At 43.9% G+C, this 23,220-nt stretch overlaps 2 protein-coding genes across 2 annotated transcripts in view; one reads left to right on the forward strand and one right to left on the reverse strand.

Annotated features, from left to right (window-relative positions):
- Positions 1–19,324, forward strand: part of APBB1IP (amyloid beta precursor protein binding family B member 1 interacting protein) — a 102,510-nt gene extending 83,186 nt beyond the window's left edge. Inside the window, exons 11-14 of the mRNA XM_022580347.3 lie at positions 5,591–5,689; positions 6,274–6,388; positions 16,885–16,988; positions 18,486–19,324. Of these exons, the coding sequence (XP_022436055.1) occupies positions 5,591–5,689; positions 6,274–6,388; positions 16,885–16,988; positions 18,486–18,977 (810 nt within the window). The 3' untranslated portion in view covers positions 18,978–19,324. The remainder of the gene's footprint in view (positions 1–5,590; positions 5,690–6,273; positions 6,389–16,884; positions 16,989–18,485) is intronic.
- The window catches only part of LOC111178021 (uncharacterized), a 33,192-nt gene continuing 26,663 nt past the window's right edge, over positions 16,692–23,220 (reverse strand). Inside the window, exon 19 of the mRNA XM_022580354.3 lies at positions 16,692–21,765. Within this exon, the coding sequence (XP_022436062.2) occupies positions 21,643–21,765 (123 nt within the window). The 3' untranslated portion in view covers positions 16,692–21,642. The remainder of the gene's footprint in view (positions 21,766–23,220) is intronic.

Consider the following 23,220-nt stretch of genomic DNA (forward strand, 5'->3'; position numbering starts at 1 on the left):
TCCCATTTGTCTTTTAAAAATGCAGCAGTTTGGGCTTCCCTGGTGGCGCAGTGGTTGAGAGTCCGCCTGCCGATGCCGGGGACACAGGTTCTTGCCCCGGTCCGGGAAGATCCCACATGCCGCGGAGCGGCTGGGCCCGTGAGCCATGGCCGCTGAGCCTGCGTGTCCGGAGCCTGTGCTCCGCAACGGGAGAGGCCACAGCAGTGAGAGGCCCGTGTAGAGCAAAAAAAAAAAAATGCAGCAGTTTGAAGGAAATGCCATTTCTTTTCTTTTTTAATTAAACTTTATTTTGAGAATTGTACATCCATATGCAATTGTAAGAAATACTACAGAGAGGTCCCATGTGCCATTTACCCAGTTTCTTCCAATGGTAACATCTGGCAAAACCGTCGTACCATGTCATAACCAGGATATTAACATTGGTCCAGTCAAGATTCAGAGCATTCCCATCACCACAAGGTACCCTCCTTTATAACTACACCCGCTTCGCTCCTATTCCCATCCCCATCTTACCCCCTGGCCACCACTAAGCTATTCTTCATTTCTATCCCTTTGTCAGAAAATGACATTTCTTAATGAACAAAAAGCACACGAGAAATGTTTCATGTGTAATGCAATGATTTAAGCACTTTCCATATATTAACTCACTTAATCCCTTTATCAGCCTTATGAGGTGAGAGCCACAATTCTCCCTAGTTTGTAGATGTGGAACCTGGGCACAGAGACTCCCGACCAGGAAGTGGCTGAGCCAGGATGAGAAGCTGGGGGGTGGCCCAGAGGCCATTCTCTCGGACACTGTTTGCTAGGACACAGAATCTCTTCTCTGCCTCCCCCCAGCCCAAGCTGCCCTTGAACTTTGTCTTCATTGTGTTTCTGTCTGCCCCCATGGCCCTTGTTTGCAATCCTGAGACCCTGAGAAATTACCAAAATGGAGGCCCTCCTTTGCACATGGGCATGCACTGCAGCACTGCCCACATCTCTTAGGTAGGGAGAAGGTTTTAGAGAGAGGTTCTGAAATGCTGGTCAATAAACTGGCTGAATCAGAGTCAGGGGAGGCTGGTTAGAAATACAGGTTCCAGGGCCGGGACCCACTGAATCAAACCATTTAAGGATGGGGCCCAGGAATCTTAGTTTCTCCTCCGCACAGTCCAGTTTTGCGCTCAGAGGATCAGAATGTGTTCTAGCTGTAAGCGTCAACAGTCAGGGCTCACCAGCTGGTGACGGAATCCACTTCGGAGCGGACAAATAGAATGAACGTTGTCAGAGGGGGCAAGGGCCCAAACCCGTGGCCAGGGTCCAGAGGCTGGAGGAGGGATTTCCAGCAAGAGAAAGAAGAGCTCTCAGACCTAGAGGTTCCCAGGCTGAGGATTTAGACCCAGTGAGCGGGGTGGGAATGCGGTTTCTGGTGCTGACTCACAAGCTTGGAACTAGGTCCCAGAATCATGGGCTGAACTGTCTGATCTGGGACACAGGTCACCCTGGGCTGCACTGAGCGTGGCAACGCTGAGACCGAGGGCAGGGCCTCCCAGATGGGAGAGAGGGCTCAGAGGTGAAAAAAAAAGCAGGCCTGATGATCCAAGAACAAACATGAATCAGGACAAACAACCCAAGGGGAACACACATTTCCCTTTCCTCAGAATGATCAGTTCTGTTCTCAAGCCAGTTTCCTTACGGGCAATCACCCTGCTTAATTTGCTCTTAGGCATGCTTCTCAGTTCCTTCCCGAAATATTAGGAATTTCTATTCATTTGCTGAGTAAAAGTGTCTGTCATCGTTTGGAGAACCTAATTTGTTTATGAACATTTTGGTCATTTATGTGCCTTTCTGTCCACCGTGGGGAAAAAAATTCTTGACATGCAAATACTTCATGAGGGTGAGCAGATTTAAAGAGTTCAAAGAATGTGCACATACATTGCAAAAGGAGTTGGAGATTATGGCGAAGCATGTTAAGAGATCGTGTGATTCCACAGACATGCAAGGGCTGAGAAGTTCAGCCCGGGAGTTTCTTACTCAGGATAAACTCACGGACTATCACAGTCTGTGGTGGGGCGCTGTCGGGAAGATGGGAATTTGAGTCCTGGCCTTGTCACCTGGCGCATTGTCGGGACTCTCTAAGCTTCATTGCCCTCTGCTACAAAGTGGAAATAAGAACACTTCCTGGGGACTTCCCTGGTGGGCCAGTGGTTAAGGCTCCTTGCTTCCACTGCATGGAGCATGGGTTCGATCTCCCTGGTTGGGGAACTGAGATCCTACGTGCCGCATGGCACGGCCAAAAAGATAAATAAACAATTTTTTTTTTTAAGAACACTTCCCGTGCAGATTAAACAATATATGCCCATAAGACCATCAGTGCAATGTCGAGAGACACAGCCAGCAAGCAAGAACTGGAAGGCATTCTTACTGCACTCTAGAACCAATTAAATATTTCTGTTGACCAGTGGTTGTCAAACTTCAGAGTGCATGGGACTCACCAGGAGAGCTGTTAAAACACAGGTGGCTGGGCCCCCAGAGTTTCTGATTCTGTGGGTCTGGGATCAGGCCCCGGAATTTACACTTCCACCAAGTTCCCAGGTGATGTTGATGGCCCAGGGGCCACACTCTGAGAAGGCAGTAGAGACATCACCTGTCCTTTAAGAGGTTGAGCAGTATGGTCAGTAATACAGCAATAACTTTGTATGGTGACAGATGGTTACTAGACGTACCCTGGTGATCATTTCATAATGTAGGCAAGTGTCACATCACTAGGTAGTGCACCTGAAACTAACGTAATATTGTACATATCAACTACATTTCAATTTTTAAAAATTAATAAGTAAATTAAGAAGTTTTTTAAGAGGCTGTCCATACTCACAAGAAAGGACTTGGTACCCCAGAATCATTTCTGCCCTTGTGCTTGCTCTTTGATGCACACTCCCCTTTCCTGTGAAGTTGCTCCTTTGGGAATTTGTTCTCACTGCATTCTGAGGTGAGGTCTGATGGGGCAGTGGAAGTGACCATCCTCCAGGAGGAATTATGTCTCTATTGAGCTCCGATGAGAGGTGGTGAGGGGTCATGGGAAGAGTTCTGGACTTCTGCTCCATCACTCACCTATTCCCTACCCTTACTCTGCTATATTTTCTTCACAGTCTGAAATTACATTACTTAGTGTTTTGTATTTTTATTGGCTTTCTCCCCTAGTAGAATATAAATGCCTAATCAAGTATGAGCTCACCTTAACCTGATTACTTACATCTGCAACAATCCTGTTTTCAAATAAGGTCACATTCACACAGATACCTAAACAGAGGGTTAGGACTTCAGCATGTCTTCGGAGGGAACACAATGAAACCCATAATACCCACCTACTTTTCCAAGCTAGAAATAGAGAAAGCATCCTTGAAGTCCCTCCTCTCCCCTCTGTTGTCCAGTCCCTTAAGTTCTGGTTTCTATGAGAGACGGCTCACATGCAGCCCTCTCTGTCTGTTTTCCTCCTCACTCCACGGCCCCAGCCACCACTGCTGCCTGGATGCCCTGCTGTTCCAAAGGTCTGATGGCCCCACTGCCTAGAGGACAACGTCCAGATGCTATTTTGACACAAGGCCCTTGACTCCACTTCCTCTCCAGCTTCTTTTCTGCCTCTTCTTTCCCTGGCTCCCAGGTCCTGGCCACACAGAATTTCTACACGTTCCTCAAATGTATTATAACATTCTGTCACTTTGTCCAAAGAGCCTTTCTCTGGTTTCCAACTTTTACTACAAACTTTACCATGTCATAGAGTGATCATACATTTGTTTACATATGTCTCCCCCAGTGACATCCCAGCCTCCACTTCCTAAGTGCAGTGTGAGCCTTTCTTTCTCATCTCTGTCTACCTAGGGATTGGTATATTTCTGAGCACCCCAGATGTATCTGTTGAATGCACAGGTCCTTGGTTCTTGTTATGCTTCTGCCACTCTCTTTGACCTTGGATAAATGGCTTAACTTCTCTGGTCTCCCACTGGTAAGTTTAGAGGATCTGTAAGATCCCTTTGAACAACCATCTGCAGGTGCCCTGACCTGTGTGTGCTGCATGGCACATCCTGCAGGAGCTTCTCTTTCTGTGGTCAGGAGCAACCAATGGTGGAAGAGTCTAACCAGTGGCATGGAGCCAGCATTTTTCCTTAAACGTCTTTGCAAATATTTTTTCAGCGAAAAGCTCAAGGGAGTAAACCCCTTGGCAAGGTCCTAAGACACGACAGAAGAATGAGCACAGGAACTTCCTGTATGATGTCCTGGGAGCCTAGAAGGTTCCTGCCTTCACGAGGGAGACAGAAAGGAGCCCACTAGGCAGCTCATCTTAGAATCATAAAACCTGAGGATCACGAGAGACCTTCAGGGTCATCTGATGCTTAATTCTTCTGTATACAGTCTTAGTACACATGTGACATAAGGAAGTTGGTGAGACGCACCCCACTAATGTTGGAGAAAATGAACCAAAGTCTATACTTTGATCTCCTGATCATAGGAGGAGCCATAGTTAGAACTCAAGGTCAAGATTTCTTGCCTCTCTTTTGTGCTCAACAGCCATTATGCTTAAGGGAATGACTACATTTTAGTCTATTTAGATGAAGTACGTACTTAAGAAATTGTTGATTGTGCTGTTTAAGTGGATCCCTCTACCCAGACAGTTGCTTTCTTTGCAAGCACAATACAGTCTAAGTCTGCTCCTGGGAACCTGGCTTTCCCATGACATGACATGCACCAAAAAACAAACCAAAGAAATTTTAATATATCAAGCCAAAGGTAACAAGATCAACTTTTAAAATTCCTCCAGAAACAAAACAACAAAACAAAACAACAGCTGCTTTCTAAGAACTATAGGCATCAAATTGCTGGAGAGACCCATGTTTTGCCCCTCTTACAAGACAGTCAGAACAGGAATGCCATTGGAAATTAAGGAGCTGTTTCTGGTGCTGAAAGACAAGGATGTTCTGTATGACCAAGGACCCGTGACTCTCCTTCCCCTTCGTGCCTGCCCATCACTGTTCTCTTTGATCAGGAGCTCCTGGAAGGCCTGGATGACCCCTAGTGCAGCACCTAGCTCGTTGCCACTTAAGATTAGACAGAAATATTCCTTCTCTGCGCCATCCATCTGGAGGCCAAAATGGCCCATTTGGGTAAGAGATGACAAGACGGGGTGAAACCCTGGATCCCTGGTAGCAGAAGTAACCCTAGGACTGATGGGGAGTCACAAAAGCATTAATCCCTTGACATAAGAATTACATCAGGTAAGTTCCTTTATCTGATAAATGAAGAAATGATTCGGACTTCTTGTAGGGCTACAAACGTGATAAATGTGAAGGCTTTCAAGCATTCAAAAAGCAGGGATGAAAATGATTATTGATAATATAGTAAAAAATGCTTGTGATAAATCATGTCACTGCTTTCTGAAATTCTTTCCAAATTTAGCTTCTGTAAAAAAATACACTCCTGTTCCTAATTCTAAAATTGCTACCGGTAATTTTGGCCACCATCTCAGGAAATCTCATACACTGTGAGAACTTTTAAATGTTTTTGAAAGGTGCTAATAAGTGAAGAGCTTATAAACGGTCTTTGAAATGGCTTTTTCTAGCATCCCCAAATTCAGAAGGAGTCCCAGTATATCAAGTATCTCTGCTGTGATGACGCAAGAATGCTAAATCAGTGGGTTACGGGAATCAGGATCGCCAAGGTGAGAGAGCGTTCGGACTCACCCTATCTTTGCTAACCAGCCTCCTGACCTGGGTCCAGTCTTTGTGCTACTGAGAAACAGCTGATCCATTCTTACTGAGTCAGTGCCATTAAGGGGTCAATGCCATAGATATTACCTTATTTGCCCATTGGTTTTTTTAAGTAAATGAGAGTGGTTGATACATGGACCTCTCCCATGACCTGAGAGTCAGGGATTTACTTTCACATGAGACATCTCAGCTATTGATGTATGGAGAGCTTTGCAAGTGTCTTGTGTAATTAAGAAACATGAGATACAATCTGCAGTAGAATTACATAAAGATATATGTCATCACAGTGCGTGGCTAAAGCTCTCCTCTAATGGGGAGGTGAAGGTATTTACCTGACTCTGCTAATCTGGAAAATTATTTAACATATGAAAACATGATTTGTGGATTTTTTTCATTGAAATACGTCGACTAAAAAAAATCTCAGGAAAGGAATAAAAAGAGTAGTGATGAAGTCCTTTTTTCCCTGAATTTGCAGTTTGCAGTTGAGTGCAGAATTCGGGATTACTCTCTTGCTTCTTTTGTGTTCTCTCCCTAGTATGGAAAGACGCTCTATGATAGCTATCAGCGTGCCATGGCCAGGGCAGGGCTTGCCTCTCGGTGGACAAACCTGGGCACTGTCAACGCAGCCCCACCAGCCCCGTCTTCTACAGGTACCTTGCAGAGGGGAGAGTCTGACACCTGTTCAAAGCTCAGAGGTCGTGTTCAAACTTATCTAATGTATTTCATAGAAACAGAACTTTGTAGACACTGTACAGAATACATTCCCTCCTGATGGTCAAATTTAAGATCCCGCCCCCCCCCCCACACACACACTTGTATCTATTTCTTTATAAGTGACCTTTAGCAAAGCTCTGACCCTTTTTTCATGATATGCCTGTGGACAAGATGGTGATCACCAGCTTAGGGTGAGCTTGTAGGGAGCTGTGTCTCATCACAGTATAGATGTGATGTTTGTCCGAGGCTCCATTAGTGCCCAGCAGGCTGCTTGCACCAACAGTGAGATCATTCCTTGGTGTTTTGCCTCAATAACATCATGGCTAGAGCCCCGTACCCAATTCTGGACATCACATTTTTGTTGTTGTTTTTTTTGGTTTTTTCTGTTTTTTTTGTGTGGTACGCGGGCCTCTCACTGTTGTGGCCTCTCCCGTTGCGGAGCAACAGGCTCCGGACGCGCAGGCTCAGCGGCCATGGCTCACGGTCACAGCCGCTTCGCCGCATGTGGGATCTTCCCGGACCGGGGCACGAACCCGTGTCCCCTGCATTGGCAAGCGGACTCTTAACCACTGCGCCACCAGGGAAGCCCTGGACATCACATTTTAATGGTAATATAACAGCTACTGGTTTATATTTTTAAGAAGGAGGGCAAGACATTGAGGGATGGAGTGGGTACTATGCATTGCTTTATATACACATTATTTCTTGTCCTTACAACCACCCTGCAAGGTATACATTATTATCCTCACTCTACAGTTGAGAGAACTGAAGCTTGGAGAAGTTGGTATGTAGTACTTCTCAGTGGTTGAGCTGTGATTCAAACACATTGTCTTTATGATACATAATGGTTGGAAGAACTTGAACCATTGTGGCCAGTGATTTCATCAATTGTACCTCTTAATGAAACCCCAATAAAAACTCTAGACACCAAGGCTTGGGGGAGCTTCCTGGTTGGTGAACATTCAAGGAACCAGGTGGGTTACATGCCTTGACTCCACAGAGAAGGGGGTCCACGTCCAGGACCCACCCAGACCTCGCCCTGTGGGCGTCCGTTGTAATAAAACTGTAATGGGTGAGTATAGAGCTTTCCTGAGTTCTACAAGTCATTGTGTTGAATTATTGAACCTGAGGGGTCGTGGGAACCTCTCAGTTTATAAAGGGCTGGTCAGAACTGGCAGTTGGCTGGCATTGAAGTGGAGGCAGTCTTGTGAAGGTTGTACCTTACACCTGTAGAGTCTGGTGCCAACTCCAGGAGGTGTCAACTGAATTACAGTCCACCCACTTGGGTGGAAACAGAACCCACATCTTGCCAGGACCTTAGCTCTACCAGTTATGTGTGTGTGTCAGAGGTCATTGGGGATTTGGGGGTGCTGTGAGATGCTATTTTGATAGGGCACCACTGAGCCCACATCCAGACACAGGCATCCCTCCCATGAAGTTCCCAAGAGAAAGATATAGACACAGGAACCGTGGCAAATTAGAATTCCATGTTTGATCAGCTGGGCTAGTGTTCATAACTCCCAATTCAAGGCTACCTGTTAGAACAAGCTAGAGCATGTGGTTTAAACTCAAAGCTTGAAATGGGCATCTCTCTCGCCTAAGTTTCAGCCCTAGCCAGAGGCGACTATAACACCAGGGATTTAAAGAAAAAGAGGAAGAAAAGAAGGGAGCAAGAGAGGAGGGAGGGGAAAAGGAAGGAAGGAAGGAAGCAGAATGACTGGGCTGGCTCTCAACCCACAGGACTCTGCCCACCGTTAACCTAGTATATAGGAAATCTGGAGGTTGAGAAAAGGAGAGCGTAGGGGGAGTGAGGCTTCTCCAGCGTGGGGAGAGGGATTGGGACATCCTTTCCTCCTAGAGGGCTCGGCATACGGTAGACACTGAGTCCGTCACAGATCTGTCGACATCAACCACAACCGGGCCCTTAATACCGCCTGTGGCTCTTACTGTGTTTCTCTAGACCAATGGTTCTCGACCGAGGGAGATTTGGACCCCCAGGGAAGACTTGGCAATGTCTGAAAACATGTTTGGTTGTCATGCTTTGGGGGGTGCTTATGTCATCTAATGGGTAGAGGCTAGGGATGCTGCCTGTCCTGCAATGCACAGGACAGCCCTGAACAACAAAGAATTTGCCAGTCCCAGATGTCAGTAATGTTGAGAAGACCTATCCCAGTCAGTGTAATCTCCTAGCTTCTCTAATTGTTTCAGACATTCTTCACTCTCCTCAGATTTCCAATCTCCAGCCCCTTTACTCTCAGCAAAAAAAAAAGGAACCATCAACTTTCCACCACCTGACCCAGTGACTTACCTGCATCTACACCCATCCTAGCCCACGTCTATTGTGTTACCTCCTAACAAGGGCCGATTCTTCCATGCATGCTCTCATCCCCTATTCTTGCCCCAACTGGAGTCCTGCAGCGCAACTCTGATGCTGCCCCTGGAGTTAGCTCAGACCCCAAAAGGGCACAGTCCTAATAAGGCTGCCCTTCCTTCAGATGCCAGCCACACTTCAGGGGTCCCCAGGCCACCCAAACTTTTGACCTACCGGCCACAAATCTGGAGGTTTCCCAGAACCCCCTTAGGTTCAACAGTTCAACTCACAAAACTTGGGAGAGTGCTATCCTTATTGTTACAATGTTATTATAAAGTATACACTGGGACTTCCCTGGTGGCGCAGTGGTTAAGAATCCGCCTGCCAATGCAGGGCACACGAGTTCGGTGGGGAACCTCTGGTACGGGAGGATCCCACATGCCGTGGAGCAGCTAAGGCCGTGTGCCACAACTACTGAGCCCGCCTACTGCAATTACTGAAACCCGCTCACCTAGAAGCCCATGCTCCACAACAAGAGAAGCCACCGCAATGAGAAGCCCGTGCACCACAATGAAGAGTAGCCCCCGCTCACTGCAGCTAGACCACACGCAGCAATGAAGACCCAACGCAACCAAACAATAAAGAAAGAAAGAAACATTTTTAAAAATTAAAAAAGTAAGTAAAGGATACACATCAGGACCAGCCAAACGAAAGATGAATAAGGTGAGGTCTAGGAGGGTCCCAGATGAAGAGCTGTGTCCTCTGGAATCAGGGTGCATCACCCTTCCAGCACATGGATGTATTCACCACCAGGAAAGCACCACTGTCCAGATTTTTTATTGGGATTTCACTTCATCGACATGATTGATCAAATCATTGACCACGTGACTGAACTCAATTTCTAGCCCCCGTTCTCTACTCTGCCGATGTCAGGCTGGCCCAAAGCCTCAACCCTCTAATCAGTCGGTTGGTCTTCTGGTGACCAGCACCCATCCTGATCCACCTTGTTTGCATAAACTCAGATGTGTTCCTAGGGGCTGAATAACAAAGACACTCTGATAGCTTGGAAAGTACCAAGTTCTGTGCCAGGAACCCAGGACAAAGACCAGAGAGATGCATGATTATGCCATTCTCTTCTACTTTCTCTTCTGCTCTACTGTTTTCTTCTCATCAATATCGCTCCCTTCTTCAAAGAAACAAAATCAAATTTAAAACCCTCCTACAACTCCAAATCCCCCTCCAGCTAGTGCCCCATCTGACGAGCAACTATTCTAAAAGGTGGACCATATTTGCCGTCTCCATTTTTCTACTTCCTTTTCACTTTTCAACCCATTTCAGTCAGGCTTCTTTCTGCCTCTACTACCTGGTGGAAAATGCTCTTGCTAATCTCACCAGCGGCCTCTGTGTTGCTAAAGCAAACTACTGTAAACCCCTCTTTTTAGTCCACCTTTCAGCAACTCCAACACAACTGACCACTCCTCCTTGAACCAATCTCCTCTCTCGGCTTTCCAGATAGCACACACTCCAAGTCCCCCACCCCGCCCCCCCCAACTTCTCTGACCACTCTTTTTTTAACCTCCTATAGTAACTCTTCTTCTACCCCACCTTAAACTACCCAAGACCCATCAATCCTAACCCTATCCTCATTTTACACTATCTCCCTAAGTGATCTAATCCACCCCCAGCACTGTGTATGAGCTGACCACCTATATAGCTACGTAAATCCAATCCAGGCTTCTCTGTTGACCTTCAAACCCGTGTTTCCGACTGTCTGCTCATTGGCTTCACGTGGCTCCTTCCCAGACACCTCAAACTCAACATCGGCGAAACTGAGCTCATCCTCTTACCCTCCAGACTTGCCGCCCGTTGTTGTCCTGTTTCCATCAACAACATCATCGTCTGCCCAACTGCTCCCGCAGAAAACATGCAAGAACACTCACCTCTAAATCCAGCCACTTCTAAATCCTGCTGCCTCTACCTTCCGAATATTGGCCAAATCTGTCCTTGCCTGTTTGTCTCCATTGCCATCAACTCCTAGCCACCACGATCTTCACTTGGCCCCATGGGGCGGTGCTTCAGCCCTTCAGATGCTTTCCACTGCTCTCAGATTAAGTCCCCAGTCCTTAGCAAGGCCACCAAAACCTGCAGGAAGTGAGCCTCGCCCATCCCACCTGCCTCTTTCCCCACCCCTGTCTTCCTGTTCCTGCCACAGAGCCCATCTGCTTTTACCACTTTTTCAAAGCCCCAAGCACCATCCTTTTTCCAGGACTTCTCAGATGCTCTTCCTCTGTTTATGATGCTCTTTGTTTTTTTTTTTTCTTTGCGGTACGCGGGTCTCTCACTGTTGTGGCCTCTCCCGTTGCGGAGCACAGGTTCCGGACGCGCAGGCTCAGCAGCCATGGCTCACGGGCCCAGCCGCTCTGCGGCATGTGGGATCTTCCCGGGCCGGGGCACAAACCCGTATCTCTTGCATCGGCAGGCGGACTCTCAACCACTGCGCCACCAGGGAAGCCCTATGATGCTCTTTGATTTCATGTGGCTAATTCCTGCCCAGCCTCAGATCTCAAATGAATTGTCCTTGGTAGGCCAGTCATAATTAATAATCTGTGTGATTATTAGTTTAGTATCTGTTCCCTCCTCCAGGCACTGAAGGAAATCATGAGGTCAGGGACTGTTTCTGTCTGGTACATCATAGTTTTCCCAGCACGGACCGCAGTGTTGGGCAGATAACAGGCACTCGGGTAGAATTCGAAGATGGTTGGGACGACAAATGGAAAAATGAATTAATACCTGGTAGGGTTTCTCTGAGGGTGAAGTAATGTGAACAGCCTTAATACTAAATGCAAAATGCATGTTCATTCCGTTTCTCCTAAATGAATTGCTTAAATCCAATTTTTGAAGAACACCATTGCAGCAGTCAGATGAGATGTCCATTGATCAAAAAGGAGGATCTTTCCCATGATGGAATATCTGTTAGTAGATAGTAAATTAACCCATCTTGGTTCTGCTGTAGAGTCTTATTTATCAAAATTAAGCCCTGCAGCCCTACAGAGGACAAATGTGCTGAGATCTTAAAATAAACCATACTGAGAGCATCTCTGCTTATTAGTAAATGCTTCCATTTGAGCATCTAAGGGGAAAAACGTCCTCAATTTAAACTTGCAGTTTATGCCTTAGAATGTATTGCCACGAGCACCTGCTGGGTGGGATTTTAAGCTCTAAAGAGCTATATTAGTGACCAGCTCGGAAGGAACTGAAGATGATGAGCTTAGAGGGAAGGGAAGCCACTTTCAAATAGAACGTGAAGTTCATTCTTCTCAGTTACACACATACGTACGCGATGACCGTGATCACATCTTAGCAACAAAGACCCGCTTGAAATGACGCCATCTTTTAAAATTCAGTTCTTCTCGTATATTATTATCCAAGCCTCTCTCTTCGCCTAAACTCATCACACAAAATCACTAGGGCTCCTTGGAAGGTGTTTAAGGGACCCATGTCCATCCAGGAGCCCGGGACAAATCAAACCACACGTTCCTTGCAACAGCTCTCTTCCCTCCGCCGCCAAAATTAAGGTAAATGTCAAGAGTAGTGTTGAAAAAACAAACGTTCCTTGGGATCAGAGGAGTTACTGGCTGATGGGCTCACTTGAACCTCGGGCTGTTTGGGGCACTAGTCAGGGAGCCTCCTTCATCACCCCAACAACTGTTTTCTGAGTCATTGGCTTGCAGAGTGGGGGTCACCCACAGAGGACAGATTTCCTGGACCTTGGACCCACGAGAGACAGATCAGAACAAGAACTGCAGCCGGGGAGACCTTGCACGGGCACTAACTCTCCCTGGGCAGGACCTGCTATAAAACCATCTGATAGAGCCTGGAGACAATCAACCCCAGGCCCCGTCAGTCTGATGCCTCCTCCGCTTCAACTTTTCACCTGGAATCCCTTTCCTCTCCTGCCCTCTCCCTCTTCACGTGGTTCACCCAGAGTCCTGGAGAGGCAGGGCCAAGTGGTGCAGGGTCACTGGCTGGGAGTCAAACCGCAGACGATTTGTGTGCCTCTGCTGTGATTACCCAATGGAAAATCCCGAGGCATCGTTCTACATCCAGAGTGTTTAGCAACAAGTAATGTATTCTCGATAAATGGCAGGGTTTTTTCTTTTATATTAGGAAACAGCCGTGGAGGCTTTTTTTTAGTACTTATTAAATGATTTTATGACTTTAGCCACTATTTTTCATCAGGACTCTTTCGTGGCAATTGGCAGAAATCCAACTCAATCTAGTTTAAGCAACAAAAACCAAGGGGGAGAGATTTACTATGGCACAAAACTAGGAAATCCAGAGGTAGGCTGCTTTCAGGCACAGCGGGATCCAGGGGGTTAAGCGAAGTCATCAAGATACTGTTTCTTTCTTGGGCAGTGTCCCCATGAGGTGGCAAGTACTGCCACTGGCTCTCTAGGCTAACATTTTTCACACAGCTGGAAATCTTAGTACAAAGAGAAAGCCCCACTTCCGAAAACGCCCTGGAAGGGCTCCATTGCATGCTTATACCTAAATCACGTAGCCACACTGAAGAGGATGCCAGTACAAGTGGTAGGATCGGCCCTTTACAAACCACATGGGTGAAGAAGGGGATGAGGGATCTGTCCCCTCCTGGGAATGCACTTGAGTTCTGTAAAACATATGTTTAATAAACTTCCCACCCCTAATTCCTTTGAGGTCTGCCAGAGAGACGTGACAGCAGGAGGAGTGGTGTTGCTACTTGACAGCTGGGACGTTAATACTGTGACCCCAGGACAACCTAGATCTGAAATTGGTGGCACCTACAGGATATACGAGTTATGTGGGTACCCATGGGTTGTCTCAGGATGGGGCAGAGAACCCACAGAAAAGATTAGACTTCTTGGTAAAGGGAGGACAGCAGCTTGGAGCATCTGAGAGATTGCTATAGATGTGACTTCTTTTGTTCCCACAGACTGGCAAAGACCTAGACATCCTGGTTACATAGCAATGTGCCCTATGTTGTTGAGAAATCAGACTGTGTGTGTTTGGGCAAAAGAAGCAAAATATATATATATTGATAATTTGTGCCCTTTAAAGGAATTTCCCCTAACTGTCTTCAGTATTCAGCTTTGGTTTCTGTTTATACAAAGGTGTTTCCATTACCTGTAAAGAAAGATTTTGAATATGCATACAAAGAGGGAAGAGGGGAAAGAGAAGAGACCAAAGGAAATGAGGAGATTAAGCACTTTGGAATCTAAGGGGTTTAAATCTCTCAGGGGCGGCATGGGATGGGACACAAGGCCTTATGAAAAACTCTTAAATTTAAACATCCTAAGACCTTAAGAAGTTTAAACCTGTTACTTTCCGCCCTCCAGAGCAAAGATGTGGCTAATCAGAGAGAGACATTAAATAGTCATAGAGATAATCTTGTGTTTACGTGGCACAGGGTGTTAAGTTCTGACAGCGCCGAGCAGATGTGCCGAGGAGGGCAGCTCTGAACAAGGAGATGGCTGCTCTTGCTGAATGAGGAGCATGCATTTTACAGCAAAAAACCTTACAGCAGAACAAGTTGGTATAGGCTGTTCCAGCCTTTTGATTGTATAAATGGACATGAACATATTTTTATTCTGAAATAATTTCAAACCTACAGAAAAGTTGCAAGAATAATGCAAAGAATTTCCATAGACTCTTGACCCAGAGCACCGATACTGAGTATTTGTCACATTTGCTGTATCATCCCCCTCTCCCTATCCCACCCCCCATATGTTGTCCCTAGACCTTTTTTTTTTTGGAGCCTCTTGAGAGTAGATTGACTATATTGTGTCCCTTTGTCCCTTAAATCTTCCCTTTGTGTTTCCTAAAACAACAAAAAAAGGCTATTCCCTTACTAACCACAGTACAGTTATCAAATTCAGGAAATTTAACATTTCATGTTGATAGAGTATATTTATGTAAACTGCAGCCCATATCCCAGTTTTGCCAGTCGTCGCAATGAAGCCTTTACAGCAATGCTCTTTCCTGGCACTGGTTCCGTCCAGATTTGGAGTTTGCATTTAGGCATCATGCCTCTTTCATCCCCTTTCCTCTGGAACATTTCCTCAGCCTTTCTTTGTCTATCAAGACATTAACATTTTTTAAAGAATACAGGCCATTTATTTTATAGAATGTCCCTCAGTTTGGATGTGTCTGATATTTCCTCGTAATTCGTCTCAGGTAATGTGTTTGGGGCAGGACTAAGCTGCCGTGTCCTTCTCGGGGTATCCCAGTTGGAGGCATATGGTGTCTATTGCCCCTCATTGGAAACATTCATTCTGACCACTTGGCTAACGTGCTGTCCGATTTCTCTCCTGTGCAGTTATTTCATGTTGTACTTAATAATTCGTACAGAGATACTTTGAGATAGTGCAAGTGTCTGATTCCTCATCAGACCTTCCCCTCTTCCCTGTCTCCTGAAGCACTTAATGACCTTCTCTGAGTTGTTGCATAGAGTTTTGGGTTTTTCAAAATATTTGGAAAATATTTAGAGAAGCAAGCACACAGTCATTTCATAAATATTTGGCAGAACTGCTGGTACTGAGCAGAGCTAAGGCAACCTCAGAATCCCTCAGGGAGGAGACCTCAGGTCGGGGTCTGGGAGGCAGTTCAGTCATGGGAGGAGCAGGCTCAGTATGTGGAGAGCTGGCTGTCCTCCCCCCCGGGATGCCCTCTCCGGAGCCAGAGACATCAACACACAGCTGCTTCTCTCTGACTCTCAAAACTGTGAAACCTCAGCTAGGCACACTTTTGTGCAAAAGGACAAATAAAAAGGCAGGAGGGCTTCCCTGGTGGCGCAGTGGTTGAGAGTCCGCCTGCCGATGCAGGGGACACGGGTTCGTGCCCTGGTCCGGGAGGATCCCACATGCCGCGGAGCGGCTGGGCCCGTGAGCCATGGCCGCTGAGCCTGCGTGTCCGGAGCCTGTGCTCTGCAATGGGAGAGGCCACAACAGTGAGAGGCCTGCATACCGCAAAAAAAAAAAAAAAAAGGCAGGAAAAGAAGCACATATCAGGACTTCCTGGGGAAAAAAAATCTAATTTCAGGATATAGTGGGGATTTGTATATTTTGCCCAATCCCCTCTGTCCACCTTTTTTTTAAAAAAAATTAATTTATTTATTTTTGGCTGCATTGGGTCTTCGTTGCTGCGCGCGGGCTTTCTCTAGTTGCGGCGAGTGGGGGCTACTCTTCGTTGCAGTGCGCAGGCTTCTCATTGCGGTGGCTTCTCTTGTTGCGGAGCACGGGCTCTAGGCGCACGGGCTTCAGTAGTTGTGGCTCTCGGGCTCTAGAGCTCAGGCTCAGTAGTTGTGGCACATGGGCTTAGTTGCTCCGCGGCATGTAGGATCTTCCCGGACCAGGGCTCAAACTCTTGTCCCCTGCATTGGCAGGTGGATTCCTGACCACTGCGCCACTGGGGAAGTCCTCTCTACTGTTTTTGTGCTCAAAGTATTTTTTGTTGAGGATAACGTTCAAAAGTTGTTCCTGTACATAGCATGGTATGAACCCAGATACATCCATTTCAGAAAAATCTTCAACAACAACAATTCTTTTAAAAAGGAGGTTTTCAAGGTTCATTTTCCAGTCACGAAAAAGTTTTTAAAAGCAGAACATACTGTTCTCTAGGACCCCAGTTAATCCAGATTTTGTTGCTTGTATAAAGTATTCATTTCCCTGAATGTTTTGCTGAATTTCATGAAGTATTGTCGTAGAACCTCAGGTTTTTTCAAAAGTCCTGTGTACCTGTGAATCCTTTTGCTTTGGAGACATAAAACTGCTTTGTCTTTTCAGGTTAACTCTGAAGGATGTTGAAAATACTTTGCCCACTCTTTTTTTATTGAAGTATAGTTGATTTACAATATTGTATTAGTTTCAGGTGTACAGCAAAGGGATTCAGGGTTGTTTTTTTTTTTTTTTGGATTATTTTCCAGTATACGTTATTACAAGACATTGAGTATAGTTCCCTGTGTTATACAGTAACTCCTTGTTGCTCACCTGTTTTATATACAGTAGTTTGTACCTGTTAATCCCGTACTCCTAATTTTCCCTCCCACCTTTGCCCACTCTTCTTGTCTCTCTTCCTCCCCTTTAGGAGTTAAAACAGGCACCACCCAGGCCAATGGTCAGATCCCCCAGGCAGCACATTCTATGAGTACTGTTCTCGGAGAAGCCCAGAGACAGGTTGAAACAACTAAGGTAAGACCCACTTCTATCAGACTGTCACCTGTAAGCCCATATCCTAAACCATTAGCAGTATTCTAATTGTTCTTTTAAAAAGAGAAAATAGAGTTCCAACAATTCAAAAGTCACTGTAATTTCATTTAGATAATTGCTTCATATATATATATATTTATCTCAAAGTTACATAGGCTAGGATGGAAAATTAAAACCAACTATCACAGCTTTGGGAAAATGTAAGAATTTTTTTTAATGCCCAGGATTGGTAACTATTTTTAGTTTAGCTACATTTATTTTGACTGAAGCGATTTTTTTGTTTGTTTGTTTGTTTAGTCAAGTGGTTTTAGCACTCTCTGAAAGTGGCATTTGCATTTTAAGCCCTTGGGATTTTTACTTATTTTTTCTGAATAAATTAGAGCAACATGTTAGTCAGAAGCCCTTTGTTAAATGCTATCTGGACCCCAAACCAGATTAGAAGAGTACTGACAGGGTCCCACTATAAAAGATTCATTACTGTATTTTTCTGTTAACGTTCTACGTATGTCCTCAGGGTGACAGAGAAGAAAACGCATTTTAAAATAATTTCCAAATTGGTGTAACATTCTCCGTAACTTTTTTTTTTAGTAGAGATTAATGAAGATTCATTTAAATCTATCTAAAAATTATAGCCAAAAGTTATAATTTAGTTATTAGTCCAATTGGTAACGACTTAATTGACTATACAGGTTCCACTGAATATTTCCCATGTATGATTCAAACCAGTCTTAAATGTGTTTCAGTAGTTTTCCACCTCATTCTCCCCTTTCATTTTGTCCATCAGCCAGTGGTGGGAACAGTTAAATCCTGTATTTATCGAGCTTCTTATAATTTTTGAAAACCACAATAGACCATTAAAAGGTGTGTTTCTCTAATATTCTTGTTAGCTTCTCAAGTCTGACAATCTCATCTTGCAGTGTACTTTCAGCGATTATTATTTTCATGGTTTTTGTAATGCCAACTGAAGAAAAACATTTTTAAATGCTGAAAGCAATAAAAGGATCCCAGAATAGAAATCACTTAACTATGCGTGAACACTAATTCCCAAACTGCCTGTTCAGAATTTTTTAAAAAATACATCACCAGTTAATTTCTTATGCTAAGCAGTTGAACTAAATAAAATAAACTCAATCATAAGGGCACTTTGTTAGGGGGAAAAAAAATTTCTAATCTCCAGTGGCAAGAGGTTATTAAGCAAAGAAAGAAATAAAATGAAAGCCTGATAAAATGTAAATTGCAATGATAATTATCACTAAAACAGAGGGATTCAGTTCAGCTGCCTGAAACTCCTGGGGGAAGTTGCATTATATAAATATGAGGTGAGCTAGCTCAGGAACAACCTGGAGTCTCAGGACTGAGGGACTGAGCCTCCCCCTCGGGGGCAGACGCTTCCTAAATCCGGAGACTCACCTGTCCGGGAACTGTCATGTCCACGTGGCCGTGTGGTCAAGAATAAATGCTGTTGTCGCTTTGTTGAAGGACAAGAAGTCCGGCCTCGGCAGCCACGACCCCGGAGCGCCCAGGTCCAGCCTGCCTCCGCCCCCTCCCGTGCGACGGTCCTCGGAAGTCGGCTGCGGCAGCCCAGGGACGCCCTCCAAGGTCAAGGGCGCGGCCGCCGACTTCCCCGCGCCGCCCCACGACCTCCTGCCGCCGCCCCCGCCGCCGCCGCCCCTGGAGGACGACGAGCTCCCTCCGCCGCCCCCCGACTTTAGCGACGCGCCCCCGGACTTCGTGCCTCCTCCACCGCCGCCGTCGTTTGCGGGCGACGCGGGGTCCTCGCTGCCGCCGCCCCCGCCCCCGCCCGCCCTCGCCCCGGAAGCCGCGAAGCCGACCCCCGTGGTGGTCAAAAGGCCGCCAGCTCCCCCCAAGAGGCAGGCGAACCCGGGACCACCGGGCGGGGGAGGCGGGGAGCAGGATTTCATGTCGGATCTCATGAAAGCTTTGCAAAAGAAGAGAAGCAACATGCCCTAAGGGAAGCCTAGAAGTATCTTTGGGTGATGGGTGTAATCATTGCTAACCTCAATTGCATTTTTGCTACTTTGTTTCCGTGACATCTTGTTCATTTTAGATACAATATTGAAGTATTCAGACTAGAAATGCAAATAGGAAACGTCTCCCTGTTTCTCAAGTACATTCATAATCCTTAACCTAACACAGAATTTAGAATATCTGCCTGAATGTACATATGTTTCCTGTGTATTTCCACTTCAATGGATTTTATCTTCCCTTCCAAGTTAAGTAAAATGATGTTTTATGTTCATTTATTTTATTATGTTATGAAGCATCAAATTAATAAAAGTTAAAATTTTTTTCCTTAAGATGGTATTTCTAGAAATATCAGTATAAATCTAGTGCAATATCAATTCTATTTTATAATATACTTGACCTTTTAAAAATCCTAGGCCTTCTAAAGTCTTGTTGATCTTCGACATATTTTCCATCTCCATCTCAGTGATCTCCAGAACTTTCAGGAAAATCGAAAGAAGAAAAAGAAAAAACCAGGAGAGGTAGAGTGAATTTAGTTTCTTTGAGACTCATTGCTTGATTGATTGGAGTCTTGGACATACCCTAGTTTGGTTTTGGTTTTCTAATGGTTGAATAACATAGTAATTGGGGGAAAAAATAGTGTTTTACATAGTTTTTGGATTCTGTTATTATAATGCTATAAGTTGCTATAAATAAAAATCTAGAGACAGGAAAAGGCAATCAAATTATATTCTTCAACCAGGAATGTTTTCCCTCAGATAAATTTAATGCTTAATTTTAACAACCAGTTTATCTTAAGTTCCTATTACCCTTATCTTCTCTTTCTAATTGGCTTCTGAGAGTCCTTTTAGATTTTCTTAGTTTTATTTCCATGGTTCTGTTTTTTTTTTTTTTTAATGTAAAACACCTCAAAATCTTCTTAAAGTGGGTAGAAAATAATAGCTAATGTGTTGGACTTCCCGGGCGGTCCAGTGATTAAGACTCCGCGCCAGTGATTAAGACTCCGCGCGAACTAAGATCCCACATGCTGGGCGGCGTGGCCAAAAATAGTAATAATAACTAATGTGTTATTTTCTACTTAAGGAAGATAATTAATCTTATGTTTTAATATTTGGAAAAAAGTGAGCTCTAAATTGACACTTAAAACAACAATGAAAAAGCAAATTCACATTTTAAAACCAAAATATTTAGTAATTAAAACTGGTAAGGTGCACTAAATTTTTCCTGAGCACTGGGACCCATTGCTATGGAAAAGGAGGGCTCAGAGAGTAGGACCTAGGGGACTGGGGAAGGGAAAGAGAGAGATGTGGTTGTTATGGGCTTCACAGATGACCCCCAAACCATCAATTCAAACATATTCCTAACTTAACAGAGAAGAAATGAGGCCTGAAGATGTGCTTAACCTACATCTCACAGAGCTGGGTCACCGCCTGAGTCTCCTAACTTCTATCCATACTGTACATTTACTTTATGGGGAAAAATGATAAAAATTCAAACATTAAAACGTTTGTGAGTTTTAGCATTAGATAATATATATTTTAGAAAAGCTATGGAAAAGAATTAACTGATTTTGTGGTCAAAATATTGATATAATTTTGGTGGACTGAAAGGTTGAATGCACTGTCTCTCTCCATCCCTGCGCCTTTATTACAGGATATAAAAGAAAACATTAGGAAATAGATGGTCCAGATGGTCCTTGCTTTGCAGAGTTCAACATGCACAAGTTTCAATTACCACAATTTAGTTAAATAACGCTAGTCCCCAACATGGTTCACATTTGCTGCCATGCTATTTTAACTAGTAATTAGTTTTAACTAGTAGTTAGTAATTATGCGAAGTACAAACATTGCTATTAGCTCTTCAATCCACAAATCACTACATAAATAACAGATACATATCATGAACAGTGACCAGTCACATCCCTTCTTTCAACACCATTAGGGATTGATCAGTTGATCACCGCATATTTGTTATTCAGTTTATGCACAGACAGAAAAGTGTCTTAAGGTGATATGGTATTGTATGTATGTGTCTTAAGTTATTAACGTTTAGAGATACAGAAATATTCATAGATTAAATGAAACTATGTCTGGGAATGTCTTTAAAATACTTGGGGATATATAAATTATACTTCAATTAAAACAATAACTAGGAACAAGGGGGAGGTGTGTAGGGGTGTACATGAAGCAAGATTATCATGCATTGATACTTAGTAAGCTGGTTGAATGGTAAATCAGGTTCATTAAATGATTCTTTTATTTTGGTAAATGAAAATTACTATAACAGACAAAAAAGCTTGAGGAGTACAATTAAATTATATTCTTATTTGATGTGCCCCAAATTGCTGGATACATGGTATTAGATGAAAACTTACAAATTCATTAAAAGATTTGTTATAAGATTTTTTAGTTATTGAGAATAACTCAGGTAGTTATTATTCATTAAATTGATTGATTAAAACAAAAATGACCACAAACATGTTCCAGAGAATAGGTCCACTTTATTTGGTTAAAAAATGTTTTTATATATAACCATTATTATGAAATACAGGATTGTCAAGAAAATGTAGGTGGTCATTAAGAATTTGTCAAATAGATTATTCTATGCTGGGTTCGGTGATAGAAGTATCCCTTAATTGATTTTCCCCAAATTAAGATGAGCAGCTAACCCTGAGATCTTTGGCCCAGGAAGGAGTAGGTGAGGAATAGCCTGCTGTCTCAGCTGCAGAATGCTTCTGGAAAGGACGGCGAAGAACTTGCTGGAGGAGATGGACCTGGTAAACAATTTAAAGTAGATAAATATAGATTCTCTTAATCAGGACCCTTATTAATTTTCTAAATTTCTGAAACGACAAGGTAAATTTTAAATGTGCATGAAAATGTTTAAACATTTTATGTTTCATTAAAACTTCAACTATAGCTGTTACTTAAAATTTCTATTATTCCAGAGAAAGTTCCTTAAGTAGTAGTTTTTTGCTGAAACAGGAGAGTGAATATGTACATCATCACAAAGAATACATATATTTCCCGATCATTTCTAAATTCCTTCACAGCATTAAGAGAATTATAATTTTCTAAAATATTTATAAAAATAAAAGGATGTCAATGATTTACACTCTTTCCAAATCAAGGGCATGGATTCCAACTCATACTGCTTCATTTGCAATTTTGTCCCACGGTATAAACTGAGGGATCAACAAACACACCTCTTTCAGCAATAATTCTAGGATCAAAATGTATATTTTCATCCAGTTATAAAAATAATTAAGTCGTGGGGATGTAATGTACAGCATGGTGACTATAGTTAATAATACTGTATGTATATTTGAAAGTTGCTAAGAGAATAGATCTCAGAAGTTCTCATCACAAGAAAAAAAAATTGTAGCTGTGTATGATGACATGTTAACTAGACTCATTGTGGTGAGCATTTCACAAGATATACAAATATCAAATCATTATGTTGTAGACCTGAAATTAACAAAATGTTATATTTCAACTATACCTCCATTTAAAAAGTATATATAATAAATATTATACCTATCTAATCTTACCTACTAGTTTAAAAGCTCCCTGAATAGATTTTTATACTTCTCCACAGCAACTCGCAGAGGGTGAATTCTCAAGAAATGTTTGATGCAGGAATGTAAACACAAGGTGTATGTGTAAAGAGTTATAGGTCTAAAAGTTTAACAAGATCTTTTTCTTTTCCTGCATGAGAATTTAACCCTTAGTTAACTTTCTGGATCTGTTCCCCTGGTAACCTGATAAGGTGGTATATGTATGTCCACTGTATCACCATACAACACGGCTTATGACTGACAAATAGCATTTGTCCTGGGAGAACTGTAAACACCTGATAGAATGTGTTGGACTTTCTTTGGTGTAGGGACTCACGGTATAAGGCAGGTCTATTGTGGGGATGTTGGAAACTATGCCCATGGAGCTGTTAGAAGAGATACTGGTTTCTGTAGAACATGCAGCTTTTCAGCCAGGGCTGCCCTGCATCTTCCCAGTGTGGATCGTGTCCCCCTGCACCTGAGCTTTACCGCTGTACCTCCCTGCCTGCGTGGATGCTTCAACAACTCCTGCAAAGGAGGAACCTAATGGTGCCCTGCTGGTAAGCTATGTTTCTGTCCTGTATCTTTCTGAATTAAGGGGGGCCAAAAGCAGCCTGTAATAGTCTTATGAATCTGAACGTTTACTTGGACCTAGGAAGACACCTCCCCACC

This window comes from Delphinapterus leucas, chromosome 2 (assembly GCF_059928025.1).
Source record: "Delphinapterus leucas isolate spDelLeu-1000000601 "Yukka" chromosome 2, BTC_Dleu_Yukka2, whole genome shotgun sequence".
Taxonomy (NCBI): Eukaryota; Metazoa; Chordata; class Mammalia; order Artiodactyla; family Monodontidae; genus Delphinapterus; species Delphinapterus leucas.